This window comes from Acartia tonsa, chromosome 7 (assembly GCF_053477335.1).
Source record: "Acartia tonsa isolate MP-2025a chromosome 7, ASM5347733v1, whole genome shotgun sequence".
NCBI classification, from domain to species: domain Eukaryota; kingdom Metazoa; phylum Arthropoda; class Copepoda; order Calanoida; family Acartiidae; genus Acartia; species Acartia tonsa.
The window spans coordinates 52,051,437-52,070,288 of record NC_137266.1 but is presented as its reverse complement, the minus strand read 5'-3'; the positions used below and the strand labels follow the sequence as shown (position 1 = coordinate 52,070,288).

General features: G+C 32.0%; 1 protein-coding gene across 3 annotated transcripts in view; it reads right to left on the bottom strand.

Annotated features, from left to right (window-relative positions):
- Skel (DM13 and DOMON_DOH domain-containing protein skeletor) overlaps positions 1-18,852 on the bottom strand; it is a 110,977-nt gene that overhangs the window by 8,016 nt on the left and 84,109 nt on the right. For all 3 annotated transcript variants that reach the window (XM_080166594.1, XM_080166595.1, XM_080166593.1), the window contains exons 12-19: positions 17,926-17,992; positions 15,504-15,549; positions 10,454-10,541; positions 8,215-8,337; positions 7,135-7,236; positions 6,318-6,387; positions 5,702-5,815; positions 4,499-4,612 (exon numbers count right to left, since the gene is read on the bottom strand). In XM_080166594.1, the coding sequence (XP_080022720.1) occupies positions 4,499-4,612; positions 5,702-5,815; positions 6,318-6,387; positions 7,135-7,236; positions 8,215-8,337; positions 10,454-10,541; positions 15,504-15,549; positions 17,926-17,992 (724 nt within the window). The remainder of the gene's footprint in view (positions 1-4,498; positions 4,613-5,701; positions 5,816-6,317; positions 6,388-7,134; positions 7,237-8,214; positions 8,338-10,453; positions 10,542-15,503; positions 15,550-17,925; positions 17,993-18,852) is intronic.

Here is an 18,852-nt window from a genome sequence, read left to right as displayed (position 1 = left end):
CAATTGTCCCCAAAGTTTCATGATAACGTTACCTTATTGGTTGACTTAACAACTTCGGGAACATTAAAATTGATTTTAATTTGGTGGTCATTTGATCACTAATTATAATCTATAGAAGGGGTAATTTTGTATCATCAATGGGGATGTACATCAATCAATCGGCCATTGTCTTATCCCTATAGATTCCTACATAAATCCACTCTTAATAAGCATGAAAATAATAAGGTAACCAGAAATTTTGTACTTAAAAACCTTTTTAAAATTTTTACTACACCCAAGCCTAAATCAAATGGTTATTTATCGCATCGTATTATAGACAGCTTTCCGCGTAAAGTAAAAGTAAAATTAAAAGATTAATTTAAATTTTGTTAGCCCTAAGGAACCAAAGGCTCAGGCCAAAAAAAATATCACTTTTATGATTTTAATTTTATTACTCATACTAAGTGGCATATTGAATTTCCCAGTTAAATAAAATACATATTTTAAAACATTCATCCTCTCATAAAAATTAAAAATGTTATTTTAATGTATTTTTAGTTCCTAGAATCAAATAATCAAGTTCTTCCGAATTATCAAGGATAGGGAAATGGATTCATAAATTAAATTATCTTTGAAATTGTGTAGTAATTACTTATCGCATAGTATTATAGACAGCTTTCCCAGGGCTAAAGGCCCAGGCTTACCAAACTGGTATGAATTCTTAAATTTTTGTTTTAAAATTCGGGGACAATGGCTGAGAACCAGTTCTAAACCAGCGGATATTAATAAATTTTTTTTTATGTAAAACCCAGTCCCATGGGAATTTTAGGAATTGGGCCAAATTTCTAAAAATTATACAAAGTTTTATGATAAATGTGTATATAAATATTAGTATTACCTCTAGGATATAGAGGGTTAAATCACTACAAAGTAAACCTCACATATGTCCAATAAAATGTACAATGTAAGGACAAGTATAGCGAAGGGGTGTTCTTTTTACGGATTTTTCCCGTAAAGTTGGGTGTTGGGGTTAAGTTCCTAACTATTGCAAAATGTATATATACAAATATGAAATGGTCATAATTAAGAACAGCTTGACTAAATAAGAGCATTTGACTAAACCCCAACTTTAATACGCGAAAAAAATGATCCCCTCACTATGTTCCAGCGAGTGACAAATAATCGTTTTTTACATTTTGGAAAATACACTTTTAAACAATTGTTTAGTAATATACACAAGTTTTTGGAAATAAAGCCGAAAGAATTAGCTCTTTACTATGAAGAATAAGAATTTTATGTGTAATTATACTAGAGGTATGGAATTAAGTTCCTTTTCATCATTGTTAACAACTATTTTAAGGTCAACTAAACTACATTTCAAATCAGTGTGGACCCTTTATTTTTAAAGCTATTTTTAAGTATTATATATTTTTGGAATCAGTATGTAATAATTTATACGTGTAGCCTTTAAAAGAAGTCAAATCTCCATTTTTTTGTTGTAATTGTAGATGGTTTTCTTAGCATACCCGATTTCTGTAAAATAGACAATTTTCTTCTAATGAAAATTTTACGTTTGGTTCCAGATCTTTTAAGCGCAAAAGAGCGCAAGCAAATCCTCTTACATGGTGATATTAGATGTATGTATAATATCAGAGAACTTTACCCTGTGTATGCGAAAGTATGCAAAGTTTGTTTTTTAAGCCCTAAAGATACTTGGCCTATCAAAAAATAACAATTTTTTAAGATATTAAAGTAATTTATTTTCTACTTATTTTAAACACATATTCATTTAAACTAAAAGTAAAGAAAAGTTTTAAATAAAGATTATCCCTAAATGTCTAGGCTCTTATTTGAACCATTTTACCTTTTTATTGGGGGGGGGGGGGGGGGGGATGCCCCACTTATATCCACATCTGAACCCATTAAAGCAAGAAGTTTGAAAAATTTTATGTCGTTTCTTAGTTCAAATACATATTCTTATTTAATTTGTTAGCATTATTTACTCCCTCCACCCTTTCATTAAGCAACCTTTTTCCAAGGGTGCTTTCATGCTTATTAAAAAAAGACAAGTAGAATTTGTATTGTTTAAGATAGAAAATGCTTCCTTTCAAGTAAATTGAAAATAAAATGAAAGTCTTACATATCAGAGATTTATAGAGATTAGACAATGGCCGAGAAATTAATGTATATTCCCAATGCTAATACACAAAATTGCCCCTTTCTATAAATTAGTGATTGAAACGTTTGGACGCTCAATTTATAAACCAACCAATCAAAATTCAATAAAAGTCCAGCAAATTGTTATGCCCACAAATAAATAAACGCTATTTGGTGAATTTGGGGACCATTATAATAAACAGCCCATTGTCCCCTCCCTCCCTACATATACACACAGAAAATAAATAAGAAATAGACTCATCTGTATGTCAACTTTAGATTAGAAATCTCAAAATATAAATTTCGGCTGTGGCGGTCAGCGGGAAAACGGCGGCAGATTTTCATATGATTTCAGTAGGTCATACATACTTGTTAGAAAAGCTTATGTTTAGAATTTGAAGTCTATAGGTCAAAAATTGCGGTCTCAAGAGCTGTTTAAAAATTTCTGAGGGATCAGGACCTGCAGGATCATACCTGGACCCTGAAATTGACTTAAACACTTAAATTTGATATTGGTATGTACTGGTATAGGATATTTTAGTATTTGGTAACTTAAAATGCTCAGTTTAAGGCAAACAAAATATTTTTTGCTCTTTACCTGTATGACCCTGCCAGGTTTGCTGGCATCCTGTGCCAGCCAGGATGGAGATATTTAAATTTTTGCCATTATATTGAAAGATATATGGATACTTATTGCTATTTAAAAAAAATTTCATCAAAATTTTAAAATATACACTCTCTATGATTTTTTGTCATTTTTTGTCTTTTCTGGAACACGGTGCCCCTTTAGCAAAAAATTTAAATTTTCCACTTTTTAAATTCTACATGAATGACCCTCTATAGGCGAATAACTCTATACTTTGTAAATACACTATAAGTAGAAAATATGATTAAGCCTTTTCTGAAAACATACACAATCTAAATAAAAGTTTACTCCAGGGATCTAAAGAGATAAGACAATCCCCGAAAAATTGATGCAAATTCCCAATGATTTTATACAAAATTATATTACAATTAGTGGTTGAAATGTTTAAACTCACCTTAATTAAACAACCAATAAAATTCAATAAAAGTCCGTAAAGTTACTAAGTTATCAAATTATAAAACGTTTTTATAAAACTTTGGGGACTTGTTTAATAATCATCCTAATGTCCCCTCTCTCTCTCTGTTTTACTCTCATTTATAAATCACTTTTTTCTGTTTCTGTCATAACATGCATCATAAAGTTTCAGATAATTAACATAAATAACCAGCTCTAAAAATATGAATTAAAGGTTATTTTTATAATTGGAGGCTTCAAAGCATAGAAAGAGGGACCAATAAGCTGTCCTAGTCCCCAAAGTTTTAACAATTTATTTAATATTTCTTTGCTGATGAATTTCGGAGACTTTGATAAAATTTTTGTTTGCTTAGTTCATTAAGTTCAACCGCCTCCTCAACACTCCCCAAAATAATTTTGCGAAGGCACCCCCAAATTCTTAACCCCCCCACCCCTCAATGATATAAAGATTACCCCACCCAAAATGAAATTTTAATTTCCAACTTTTTACCTCCAAATAAAAAAGCTTGGACGTCCTTGCCTCAATTGCCCCACGCAAAATGAAATTTTAATTTTCAATCCCCCCCACCACCCAATCTATCTATCTATCTTTCTATGTATCTATATACCTATCTATCTATCTACCTACCTGTGCAAAGAAGACCCCATCCTCAGGTTCGGAGCACTGGATGGGGGGAATGTACAAGGGCTGTTTATCTGCCTATCTATCTATCTACCTACCTGTGCAAAGAAGACCCCATCCTCAGGTTTAAAGCACTGGATGGGGGGAATGTACAAGGGCTGTTTATCTGCCTATCTATCTATCTACCTATCTACCTATATTCCTATCTTTCTATCTATGTATCTACCTGTGCAAAGAAGACACCATCCTCAGGTTCAAAGCACTGAATGGGAGGAATGTACCAGGGCTGTATAATTATATCTATTTTTCTATATATCTATCTACCTACCTGTGCAAAGAAGATCCCATCCTCAGGTTCGGAGCACTGGATTGAGGGAATATACCAGGGCTGTATAATTATATCTATCTTTCTATCTAACTATCTATCTATATATCTATGTATCTACCTGTGCAAAGAAGACCCCATCCTCAAGTTCGGAGCACTGGATTGGGGGAATATACCAGGGCTGTATAATTATATATATCTTTCTATCTAACTATCTATCTATATATCTATGTATCTACCTGTGCAAAGAAGACCCCATCCTCAGGTTCGGAGCACTGGATGGGGGGAATGTAAAAGGGCTGTTTATCTGCCTATCTATCTATCTACCTATCTATTTATCTATCTATGTATATACCTGAGCAAAGAAGACACCATCCTCAGGTTCAAAGCACTGAATGGGAGGAATGTACCAGGGCTGGGCAGGTCTAGCCACTGGAGCTGGAGTAGGACGGCCACCCTGACTTTTTACCTGAAAAAAGCAACTTTGACATTTTTTTATTCAAAAAGTATAATGTATTAGCGTATTTTTGGTTAGTTGTACCTTTATGTCAAATGCTATTATTAAGTCAAACTGTTCTAAATAATGACCATTTCATATATTTGAATTTGGGCATAATTAAGAACAGTTTGACTTAATAAGAACATTTGATCAAAATGTTACAAACAACTTTACAGAAAAAAATGCGAAGATATCAAATCTGTAAGTATTAATATGTAAGTATTAAGAAGTCGATCTGTCCGTCTAAAGCTTAGGATCTTGGTATTCGAGGCTGTGTTAATTCACTTAGTGTTCATTGGATGGTTTAATGCTATTTTCAGGAAGAAGAGTGGGTCACTAGTTTCATTTAAACAATTCACCATAAACGTTTTAATAAAAAATAGGGGCAGAGCATTTATTACGATTTACAAAATTTTAAAGAGAAAAGAATAATCCAAATGTAAACCGTTTCTTTAGAAATAAAACAAAGGAATAGCTCAATAGAAATGTATATTATTATTTTTAAAGAGAATTGGAAAAATTATATAATTTAATTTTAAGGCTAAAGATAGTACTAAATTTTGAAAGTGCGAATAATTGTTTAATACATAATAAAAAACAATGACTATAGACGTAGCGGATATTTTTAAATTGATTGAAAAATATAGGGTAAACCAATGAATATATTATTACTTGGAACTTACACGAGATTTTCTTGTTTTCCAATGAAGTTAAACAGGGGGCTAAAGTAACGATAATCCCCCCCTCCCTCCTTTATCCCCTCCTTTCCCTTCTATAGTATGAACGAACTTACTAGTAAGCAACTTGTTGGCAAGCTAAATTGACGACATTTTTTCCCCTGTCATAATATTCACGAAAATTCTATTTTCATTGGTCAACCATTGAGAAAGTTATAGAAAGAAAAAAGAAAAAATCCAAGAGGAAAAATTAATTGTATTAATATATAAAAATAGAGTGGAAACTAAAAATATGAAAAGCCTATCCCTAAAGATATACAGAAAGACAGATAGGCGAAGACAAATACTTACAGAGTATTAGTTATAAAATGTCAAAACTTACCCTTTCAGTTTGAGGAGCGGGTTTGCCAGCAATAGGACAATTCCATGTCGGAGTTCGGCCAAAATCAAATAACAAATCCCCGCGAAGTCTGCTCTTGTGATATGATACTTCACCCTAAAAAATAAAATCGCGTTTCAGAAATAAATGTAAAGATAACCTTTTTTGTCTGTTAGCAAATTGCTTCTTGATCTCTTGTAGAAAGTCGGTTGTTTTATACAATTTCCGACGCTATTAGCTGAATTTAAAGACAGGGTAGGCAAAAAATCACGAAACCTATTCCTATTTTCAGCTGTCGTTGGGGGCCAACACATAGTAGAATTGACGACCTTTCTATCTGCCCCCTAAATAATATTTTGATTTATTTTGCTTGTTGGCTATACCTTTTTCCTAGATGCCTCCCCCCGCCTTATTCTTTTACTTTAATTTGCAGACAGTTATCCACAGAAAGGAAAATGAAAACATATAGGATTAAGTTCTGTATTACTGGTCCAAACAATACAGGACTATTTATTTTTATAATATTTTGTAAAAATTGTATTGGCTCAGAACATGTTTTGAGGCCAGCAGAAATGTATCGGATTCGAACTCAAATAAAAAGGATTATTTAAAACTATACCTTACTATTAACAGGACCTACAGCCCAAATAACAGCCTGTGAGGTATTTGTCTCTATAGTTGTATCAAATCTGAAAAAGAACAGAAATTATTTCCAGTATGGCTTCAAAACCGATTTATATCGAGAAAGAATTCACTACATAACTTTTGTGTCACTTTTGAGGAAGACGATTCCCTTTTCTCCCATCTCTTTTGAAGAGATTTTCTTCCCCCCTTCCCTTTTTCTTTTCCCTTTATATGACGTCATATAGGAATCGTCTTCCTCAAAAGTGATACAAAAGTTATGTAGTTTAGTCTTTTTCTTTATATCCGCTGGATTAGAACCGTTTCTCAGCTATACTGAAAAATCATGTATAGCAAAGTCACACTAATATTGAGACAAAAATCATAACATTATCAACAATTTTTTTAGCCTTGGCATTCGACCACTGGGTGCTAACAAAACTGGTTTAATCTTATATTTTTTTCATTTTACTATCCCTCTAAAGCTGTCTATAATACGATGCGATATATAACTTTTCTTATTAAATGGTAATATAGCAATAATTTTGACTATTTTGACATAACCTATATAATATAAGTGAAACGGTTATTTATCCCCTATCAGACAAAGTTGGGGATGCAAAAGGCACTCCTAATTTTATTTATAACTCGATCCTTGGTTTTCAAAATCAGGTACATCCATCATGTTATATTTTACCCTTCTAAAAGCCTTACAACTAAAATACTTTGAGTTATCAATGAGTGACAAAAGGAGGTACAGACGTACTTACATACATTAGTTATAGAGTAGCTGCGCTACTAGAAAAAATAATTACCTGTCTCTGGCTTTCAGTGGTTGTCTGTATGTGAGCATGGTGAAATCATTTATGATGGCAGAATTTAATAATCTCACATTGTTCTTGCCCCGCTGGAGGTTGCTGAAAAAAAAGATATTTTCTTAAAAATGATCCTTGGACGAACGCAGGAGTGACAAACATCGGAGAGGTCACATAATCTAACCAATCTAAAACCATTTTGTAGGCTTTTTTAAAATGCTTATCCCCTGCGAAGGTTGCTGAAAAAATGACATTTTCTTTAAAATAGTCCTCGGACAAACGCAGCACTCGGAGTGGGCAAACGCTTTAGTGAGCAAACGTCGGAGTGTGCAAACGTCTGAGTGGACACATAACCTAACCTATCCGATTTTAAACCATCTTGTATCTTCTTAAATGCTTAACCCCTGCGAAGATTGCTGAAAAAAAGATATAGTCTTTAAAATGACAAACGTTGGAGTAGACAAACGTCGGAGTGGACACATAACCTAGCCTATTTTAAAACATCTTATAGGGGACTTATTTCTATATTCATTTCTTAACCTAGCCCTAAAGTATAAAAAATGTAAAAGTACATTGGGAGAGCGTGAATAAAATTTTATGAGTGAGAAGAAATTGACTTTTTATTTCACTAGTCCCCAAAGTTTCATAATAACATTTTTCTTATTCGTTGGCATAACAACTTTGGGAAATTTTATTGACTTTTAATTTGTTGTTCATTAAGTTGTTTCTATAAAAGTAGTAATTTTGTGTAACATCATTAGAAATGCACATCAATTTATTGACCATTGTCTTTCTCCCTTTAGATCCGTGGTGAAAATATGTGTGTTACATAATATATTTGAACTATACACCTACATAAAAGCATCTATTTTTAGATGATTTTAAGTGTATTGTTTTTCTCTTTTTTAATACCATTACTAAACATTTTTACTTAACATATGACCTTTTCTTTTTTATAACCTTTTCTCAACAAAAAGAAAACATTTACGTTCCTACTTGTTTCATATGGTTATCTATCTATCTAAATCACAAATAAAATATAAATTGTAAAAAGGTATTGTATCTATCTATCTACTATACCTATCAGGACAGGCCCCCCTGCCCCCAGCACACTGGGACTTGGCATCCAGGTAGTAATCCTCTGCGTAGCCTTTGCCAGATCTCTGGTCCATCCAGGTCACTGTCACGTCACCACCAACCATCCTGACAAATAAACACAATGTATATAGATATATAGATAGATGGATAGATATATAGATGGTCAGGTAGTAATCCTCCGCGTAGCCTTTGCCAGACCGCAGGTCCATCCAGGTCACCGTTACGTCACCACCCACCATCCTGATAAATAGAAAATGATCAGGGTTCTAAAGGGATAGGACAATGGCAAATAAATTGATGTACATACAGGTCCATCCAGGTTATTGTCACGTCACCACCCACCATCCTGATAATTAGTAAATGATTATTTATGGCATTGTATCATAGACAGCATTCAGCAGATATTAGAATGAAAAATTATAAGATTAAAGCCAGTATTTTTAACCCCGAGGGGCCGAAGATTTTTATGATTTTTAGTTTAATATTTGTGAAAAATTGTCTGTAATACGATGCAATACATGAATTTTCAGTTAATCTAAGAACCGGTTTAAGATTTTGTCTTTGCGTGATATGACTCTATATGGTATTGTTCCGAGATGATTTTTCTTTTTCATGTATTCATACACTTTGACCTATGGGGGGGATGGGTGAGAGGGAGGCATTGAGCTGTTTATTACACCAGTCCCCAAAGTCTTATAATAAAGATTTCTTATTTGTTAGCCAAAAAAACCTGGAGACTTTTATTTAGTTGAGTAACCAAAAGTTTCACTCATTGTAATCTACAGATGGGGTAATTTTGTGTTACATTATCAGGAATTACATCAATTTATCGTCCATTGTCTTATCCCTTTACACTTTGACCACATAAAAAAACGCATTTTCTTCTTTTGCAAATAAAACCGCAGTGTGTACAATTTAGCCTGGTGCGTAATTTTATTATAAAAGGATGATAACAAGCATTAGTATCTTTGGACGGGCGAAAAAAGTTAATTAGTCCTCTTATTATTTTTTGTCTGTAGCAAAGTATCCAGCTTACCGCTGAACCGATAAAGTTCTCCTTTACAGTGAAGCTTCTTATTGGTCCAGGAAATTTTAGAAAAAAATTTTTGGGGGGAGAGTTTCTCTACCAATAAAAAATTACCCATCACAAAAAAATACTTTTATTTTAAAAACTTAAATTGAAAAATAAAGATGGTCGTTTTTTACCCCCCTCCCCTCCAAAACACACATCTTAAGTGCCTGTAGAGGCTTCTAGGGTGCGTAGCCGCTAGTATAATACAAAGTCTTTATTTTTGTCTGAAACTAAAAATATCAGATATTCGAATTCGTTCGAATTATATTCAATCAGGTAAGCTTTATAAATATCTTGGGATGGTTTTAAGCTATTTCTTAATCCTTCTCTAGAGTCTAGGGGCGAAGCAACTAGTACTAAATAACGTAATGTATGTATTCTGTTAGAATATCTTAAACGGCAGAACTGATCAGTTAAATACGAACGAACGGACAAAGTAAGTTACAGAGATGCTTTGTTACTAAAAAGAAATGTATTTTTGACCACACTTTTAATTGTGTAAAAATAGTTTGATTAAAAAAGTTTTCCCTTTTCTTGAACCGCGCGAAAACTTTTGGTTTTGTGAAACATTTCTATAATCGGATTAAGTTATATGTAAGAACCCTTTTTAAAAGCCAAGCTTTTCTATAATTAGGGTCGTTTCGTCCGTACGTCCGGAATGGTTAGCTTTTTTTGCTAGTTTAAACTTGTTAGAATTGTCCTTTTAATTTTAAACTTTGTAAAATGATTTCAAAACACTTATGAAAGATTTTAGTAAGCGTATCAACTCTATATCTTTGGGTTTTTTTTCGTTTGCTTAACAACTCTGGGGAATTTTATTTAATGTTGATTGATTGGTTCAATGAGATCAGTGTCCAAACGTTATAATTGCTAATTTTGATATACACGAGAGGCATTTTGTGTATCATCACAATGAATATACATTAATTTATTGGCCATTGTCTTTTCCTTTTAAATCCCTGCATCCTTCTACATTTATATTAAGATAACTTACTTAGTTCTAAAAGGATCTCCAGAAAGGCCAAATGCCATGTACTGTCCATCTTGAAGTTTTCCAACCAGCTGAGTAACTATGTTTTTTTTTATTGGCCATAGTCTTATCCCTTCTAAATCCCTGTATTTTTCTAAATTTATATTATGATTACTTACTTAGTTCTAAAAGGATCTCCAGAAAGGCCAAATGCCATGTACTGTCCATCTTGAAGTTTTCCAACCAGCTGAGTAACTATGCTTTTTCCTAAAATTAAATTTGTTGTCATTGTTCTTTTACGTGACCTTTGTCATATCTTACGTTTTTTGTAAACCTTTTCCTTTAAACGTCTGTGGTAGGGGGAAAAGGGTAGTTACCTCCCTAAACTTTTGAAATACCTCATTTTATACCCCTTTTGTATCACTTTTTTTAACCCCCATAAAAAAAAGCTTAGACGCCATTGAAAATCGTCCTATTAATTTAATAATTTACTTAGACAGATATTCTTCGCGTTTTTTACATTTGATTCTTTAATGACAGTCAGGGACAAGGGAAGGTTTCTCTGACCAAAAAGTCTATTAAAATCTTGCAATCTAATCACGAAACCTTTATGAGTGTGTAATATTATCGATGATTCAACTATTATTAAAAGGGGCTTGTAGTAATTATGTAATAGTATAAATTCGCTAATCTAAATTCACTAAACCTCATCAAAAGTAAGTAGATTATAAACAGGGATCGGCAGCCGCACGTCAGCCGCGTGTAAGCCTCAGTGATATCGTCATTTTATTACTATAATATTCTGCTGGATGTATAAAACTGCTCTTTAGCAGACAATCCTTCTTTCTGAAATTTCTTTTTCTGCTCACAAGCAGGTTTAAAAGTGAGGCTGAGGCGCGGCTGCCGAACCCCGATTATTAATGTTATTAGCAGACCGATTTAAAAAAAAAAATAACACATTATTATCTTTAGGTTTCTTTAATGCTATACCAAGACTTCCTCCCCTTTGGTCATTTACAATTTGTTTTAAATTAATGGTCGGGAAAGTGGGGATTCTGTGCTCTACAAGGCACTATGGGGGAAATTACCCATATTTTAAATTCTGTAAAAAGTTTGTAAATGTTAATATTCGGAGAAGATTAGTTGTTTTTAGTATTGCAGTACATAATAAATCATGCTTTCAGGGAAGCTTCTAATTTACATTACCCATTTCGCCACTTCCCTCCAACTTGTTTCACAATTAGAGGCAAGAAGTTGTCAAGAAATACCAAATTAAACCACAACATATATTATAAAATTTAGGATTTAGAAAAGAATAGTTATGTAGTTCAGAATTTTATTGATAGGTGTCGTAAAAACTTTTTTTATGTAAAATTTTTAGATGAGATAAATATCTAAACAATCTTAAATATTTTTGAAAATATTACAGCTATCCACTCTTTGGGATTTTCAATAAATTTTATTCACTATTAAACATATAATTTACGAGTAGTCTATGATTTAGATAAAATATATAAAATATGTAAAAAGCATTATTCAACTCGTTCATCTCAATACTGAACATGGAACTAATCTCTGACTATCATTTTTGCATGGCTTGTAGTAAAGTGAGCAAAAACTAATAAAATAATGCTTGAGATTCTTATCAAATTCTGCCAAAAGTTGCATAATCTCATCATCTAGTTTTAACTGGAAATCTATGAAATCAGCTCTAAAGCATTGTTTGCCAGAATACACAGCTATCCTCAACAGTTTAGCGGATTTATAAACAACACGCTCCAAGCGGTCAATGGATCCTAAAAATAGACATACTTGCTGAATTATACCTGGTTTTACCTAAATTATACCTGATCCTTCTTCGGGACTATAGGCTTTTAAAGATTTTCACTTAAATTACCCTATTATTAGACTTAAAAATAGCGTTCGACAAGACATCCTGTCGCTGTTTATAAGTTTTATTACAAAAAAGGAGTCATTTGTATTTAATATTGATAAAATTGTTAACAGTGTTTGGTTTTATACAAAATTACCATTTATATATATCAGAATGTTAATTCATACATTCACAAAACTTACTACTTAACATTATAAGATTACTAATTAGTCAACCTGATCCTCTAGGGAAGGCCGGGGATGAGGAAAATAGCCTAAAATAACTAAAAAAAAATTTATTGTGCTTTCTTGAAAAGTACAACCTAACAACTTTTCAGATCTTAAGCTTTATAAAAAAAACTGGCTAATGTAAAGGAAACAAAGTTGCGGTTTTCGTTATATTTTCACATTAGCTTTTATCCAATTTCTAGCTCCTGCTGGTGCTCTAACCCCGCGGGGCCAATTGCCTAACCTTACGGGGCAATCGCCTAACCTAACACAATATAACCTTTCAAAAGCTACTGTTAAAATACGACGAAACCCGCAACTTCGTTTCCTTCACATGACCCCAAAAAAACTTACTACTTTATAAAGTAGGATTGGTGACATTATTACTACAGTTTTAAGCTGAAATAGATATCAAAACAAAATATGAAATGTAATTAGTAAATTACAGGGCAGTAAGAAAAAAATATTATCAGAAAATGATCTAGTGTGCGTTTAAATCTCCAGCTAGTCAAGAATAGCGGTTCCTAAAAAATAATTATTTTGCCTAAGATTACAGTATGATATACTAACATGAATTTAGGATAAAATTTTTTTATTGGCACAAATGTAAAATGTATTTTATACTTATTCTATTTTTCAAAGTTTTAAGGTTTTTTTGTTTGTAGCTAGCTTAAGATTTCAATAACTTATGAATTGATTGAATTCTCGAAATAATGGAAAATTTAAATCGGTCTCAGAATGGTTTTAGGCTATTTTTCTGCCTTTTCCTTCCATTTTGAATACAAATCCCCTGGATGTTAAAGGGCAACCATATGTTTATTTATAGTAATAAAAGACATGTAACAATTTATGGAAAACAAAAGTAGCAGCATGTTTATCACAGGGAGATTTTTATTTTTTGATGAATAAAATTAGTGCTTAGTTTAACCCACTAACCTCTGTTCGCACGTTTTTTGTGCTGTGAACTACCATCTAATACATATTTAATATTATTTCATAAATCTAAAGACTGTTGACCTGCTGTTTATATACTTACTGATAACTGCATCAAATATTTTTGGTATATAATGCCCAACACCAATGATAAAAAAAGAAAATTAAATTATGCATTACTCTTTATCATATGAAAAGATAAAAATGATAATTGTGAAACTTGACAAGAAATTATCTTTTGCATACCGATTTTCAATAGTATGCTATAATTAATAGCAATGAAATTTACAATCATCTAAAAGATTAACTGTATTTTTATCTAGAGGAAAAGTTATAGGGTAGAGTACTAACCTATGTATATAATTGAAGTTTTACTCCAGGGATAATATAAGAAAGTGGATGGTAGAAATATGATCAGCTTATTTGACTTCAAATTAAGTTAGCAGAGTATACTTAACATAAATACATCTTTGTGTTTTAAGTTTTTAATAGCGAAAATATTACCTAATTGGGGTGGGTTTATCCTTCGATTTCAAAATCCGCGCGCTTGTCATGGGAGCTCTACCGCCCACTGTTGGATATTCATTTAAGTAACATTCAATAGACAACCAACACTTTGTCTGAGAAGGGAAAGGGGACATTGGGCTGTAGCAAAAGTTTTATAATAGTGTTTTCTTATTTGTTGGCTTACAACTTTGGAGACTTTTATTAAGTTTTGATTGATTGGTATTTAAGTTGAGTTTCCAAGCTTTTCAACCACTAAGTGTAAGCTAAATAAGGGGTAAATTTGTGTATCATCATTGGGGATTTACATCACTTTATAAGTCATTGTCTTATCCCTTTAGATCCCTGTCTCCCTACTCTAACTATTTAATATAGTAACAGTAGGAACAATTTTTAACTTCTTTAATTGTACCGCGAACCTATCACATCCCCAACGAAGTTCGAATGCGCTAGATGACGAGCCACAGTTACGGGTTAGTAGCAGAACTACTTTATAATTCATCTTGTCTGTCAGTCCATAACAATATGGTAAAATTTAATTTTAACCAATACTATTTCAGATAGATAAGTAAATTTTTGTTTTCTTTTATTTCTATTACTCTATTTCCTATTTATTATGACAACTTAACTGATCATTTACTTTATAATTTACTTTGTCCCACCATTATATTTACGTTTTTCTTGAGGTTAACCTTGTCAAACCTTACATTAGATAAAATTACTTTAATCTTAATACTATACCTCTATCATTAACTTAGTTTTTACTTATCCTCTCAACACTTTTCTTATTTTCTCATCAACTCTTTCTCATGGTTTTAATTTCATGAAATATAGATAGAAACGGCAGAGGGAACCAATAACAATTATATCGGTTAAATTTAAATCTAATAAAAGACATTTGGATGGCCTTAAAAGAAAATAATAACATCTTTTTTGTATTAAAACTTATAAACAGCGACAGGATGTCTTGTCGAACGCTATTTTTAAGTCAAATGATAGGGTAATTTAAGTGAAAATCTTTAAAAGCCTATAGTCCCGAAGAAGGATCAGGTATAATTTAGGTAAAACCAGGTATGATTCAGCAAGTATGTCTATTTTTAGGATCCATTGACCGCTTGGAGCGTGTTGTTTATAAATCCGCTAAACTGTTGAGGATAGCTGTGAATAGCCTTCCCTTGTCCCTGAATGACAGTACCACCTAGTGGTATAAAACCTACTAGAAAATTCATTACAAAATATAGCGTGGCTACTCTTTAAATGTTCTTACTGATTGTCTGCATCTGTGTCTGTATAATCGATTCAACTACTAACAAAACATTGATACTGTTAAAACCTCGGGCACTATGTAGGAAGTTTTAGCGATTCCTATGAAGATTAGGTTTTCAATTTCTCAGGTGTTTTTTCATTATTTGTCAATATTTTCATTATTTGTTTCAATGTTTTTAAAACATTGAAAGGAAAAAGTCATCAAACTGAAAAAATATTGAGAAAAAAATCTTCCAATGAAAACTATAATCTTTCTAGTGCTCCGTTTACGAACAAAGTGTCTCAAAATCCGCCATAAAATTGAGGGAGATGAGAGGAGAAGAGGGAAAGAAAATCTCTAAAAAAAGAGAAGGATTATCCCTCTTTTTTCGACGTCACATGGCTGATTTTTGAGACACTTTTTTCCGGTTACTCAGTTATTTATACCTGCTATAGCCCATCTGACCTCCAGTCCAATATTATCATCCAAAACCTGAAAAATAAAAGAAACATTGAGAACACTTTTTAAGCTCTTATAATCAATCAAAAACTAAACAAAATACTTATAAATTATATGTTTTAAAAGGAGTTGAAATACACATTTACAAAAATTTACGTAGTAGTTTCTTTTTAAAAAATAAACACATACCCGATTCCCATGTATATATCTTAATCGCGGCAATGCCCCTAGAGGCCTTTAGGGACACTGAAAAAATATGGGAGGGGGGAAGCCGACTTTTCAATCATATTTTTAGTTTTAAAAAGGTTTTTTTTAGGGGGGTCATTTTTCTATGGGCGAATTCTCTTAGGAGAGTGTAAACACTCTCCCTCACTATAGTTATAAAACTTCCCGGGACCTATAAGAAGCTTCACAGTAAAAGTGAACTATATCAGATCAGACAGACAAAAAAAACTTACTTTTTTATATAAAAGGATTATAACTCTGTAATACGTCATAAAAATTTAAAATTATAAACTTTCAAAAACCTACTAGGATTCATTTTAAAATTTACACTTAATTAAAAATCTACAACACTGTTAATTAAACAAATGAATTTAATTGGGTTAAAAATTGTTTGTATATTATCTGAGGATATAAAAAAAGATAAACTCTATTGTTCTGTTGATTTAATTAGTATATATTTTTAAAAGCGAAGCTTTTCTATAATTAGGGTCGGTCCGTCCGTCCGTACGTCCGTACGTCCGTCCGTCCGTCCGTACGTCCGTAACGGATAGCTTTTTTCATTAATTTAGGCATGTTAGAATTGTCCTATCGATTTCAAATTTTGCATGGTGATTCCTTTAATAGTTAGGTACGATTTAAAAAGCGTAGCAACTCTATAATCATCACCAAAATGTCCGTACGTCCATTTTAAATATGTTGATTTTTTTACTTTTTTAACAACAAATTTTTATGTGATCTAATCATCCGATTGATCTGATTTTTGGTATATTGATTCCTGGGACAACAAAGTATAATGTAATAAACGAAGCAACTCTATAATCAAGTCCTAAAAATGTAAGTATGTCCATAAACATTATTCTGAATCAAGCAGTTTTTCAACAAATTTACTTACAATTTTGCTTTGACTCTTACAAATATATATTATGATTATTAAGTTCTGACACTTTACAAGTGTTAATGACCGTTTGTCCTACCGTTTCAGTGCTTCGCTTTTATGGATGTTGTCATCCTTGTTTGAATAAAATTTAGATAATTAGATTTAAATAAGTCACTAATCTTACTAATTAATAATATTTTTAGTATATAATATTTTTCATAATATTTTTGGTTTTCATAATTAAGTACATTTTTAGAAGTAGACTTGAAGGCTTTACATTACATAAACAAATTAATTTTGAATAAGAAAAGAGGAAAACTATAAATGGAAAAAATAGGGATTATTAAGGATCTAAAGGGATAAAACAATGGCCAGTAAATTGACAATCATAATACGTTGAAAAGTTTGGAAACTCAACTTAATGAACCAACCAAAGTTGTAAAGTTAATGAATAAGAAAACATTATTACAAAACTTTGGGGACTATTGGAATACACAGCCCAATGTCTCCTTAATCCGGAAAATTTATTACTTATACATAAGGACTACCATCATCACTTAGATTTATAACTCAGGTAAAAACAATTTTTTTCAAAAGTTTTGTTATTAATGTTTGTCTGACTTCAGCGAAGCATTTATCGGGATAAATATTTCCTTCTTTTTTTACATTAAAACATAAATGTCCTAATTTAAAATCAGTCCCTAGTTATTACCTTATCATTACATAAGTCATTATACTTCAAAGCGAAAATAAATATAGAACAGATAAGTTCTTATGAAAACCCATGCCTTTTTGAAATAAAAAAAAACGTTTTCTATATTTTTGTGTTTCATTATTTCTTAGTTAAAATTAAGACTGACAATTAACTATCAAACTACTTTAGCAACATATATTTGATTACTACATAGAACAAATGTAGAATACAGATCAACTTTTTGGAGACCATTGTCCAAGGGTTCCATAGGTCCATACAAATAACGATAAAGCATAAAAAATGTTTGAATTTGTATAAAATATAATAAAGAAGTCCTTTTTTTTTTAAACAAAGACATAAACATTAATGAGGCTAGATTAATTGATAGAAAAGTCGAGTGTAGTCCCTTTCGTGACATCGCCTCTTAATGGGCGGTTCGTTGCATTTTCACAGTAGCTTTTGATAAGTTATTTTAGGTTAGATTAGGTTACGTTAGATTAGGTGATTGCCCCGTAGGGATTAGAAATAGGAGAAAATCTACTGTAAAAGTAAGATGAAACGCCCCTCAAGAGGCGATGTCACGAAAAGGACTATAATCTAGAAAAAATCTTACTTCACAATTAAGTTTACTCTGCGGTTCAATCTTCAACATTCTTAGTGACGGCGGTACATTCAGATTTCTAAATGAAAATAAAATATTATATCTTATTTGATTTTTTACTAGCAGCTACACCCCTAGAGGCCTCTAGGGGAACTTGAGTTTAAGGAGGGAAACTCGACCACATATTCAATTTTAGTTTTAAAAAGAAAAAAAATTAATTGTTGGGGATTTTTTTCTTCTCCAAAATAGTTATAAACCTTTCCAGGACCTAAGAGGAGCTACCCTGTAAAGGAGAACCATATCGGTTCAGTGGTTAGCGAGATCCTTGGGTACACACAGACAGACACACAGAGATCCCTTTACTTTATTATGTTTGGCAGCCAGTTATCCAAGCATACAGCCGCTGAAGTGACAATTATGTAATAATTTTACTCTGCTTACTTTAGAAGCACCACGGTCGAGCATTCGAATACAATAACAATATTGATACTTTAATTAACTTAAATTCTTTTCTTGTCGTTTAATTAGAGAAGTTTTTTGGTTGACAAAAACTGTTGAATTTTAACTAATTTTAGGATTTATTGCAGGGATTTAAAGGGATAAGACAATAGCCAATAAATTAATGTACATCCCCAATGATGATAATAAATATTATCCCTTCTGTAGATTAAAGTTATTGGTTGAAACATTTTGAATAATAATAAAATAAAAGTCCCTAAAGTTGTTGAGACAACAAATTATTCACGTTATTATAAAACTTTGGGGACTTGTACACATAATAAACAGCCCAATGTCCCCTACCTTCCTGGTCTTATTGTGTTGTTTGTTAAAAATATTATTTACATAATTGTCCAAGAGCATCACATTAGAGTAAGGTCGCATTTTCACAGGAAGGGAGGGGACATTGGGCAGTTAATTACACTAGTCCCCAAAGTTTTA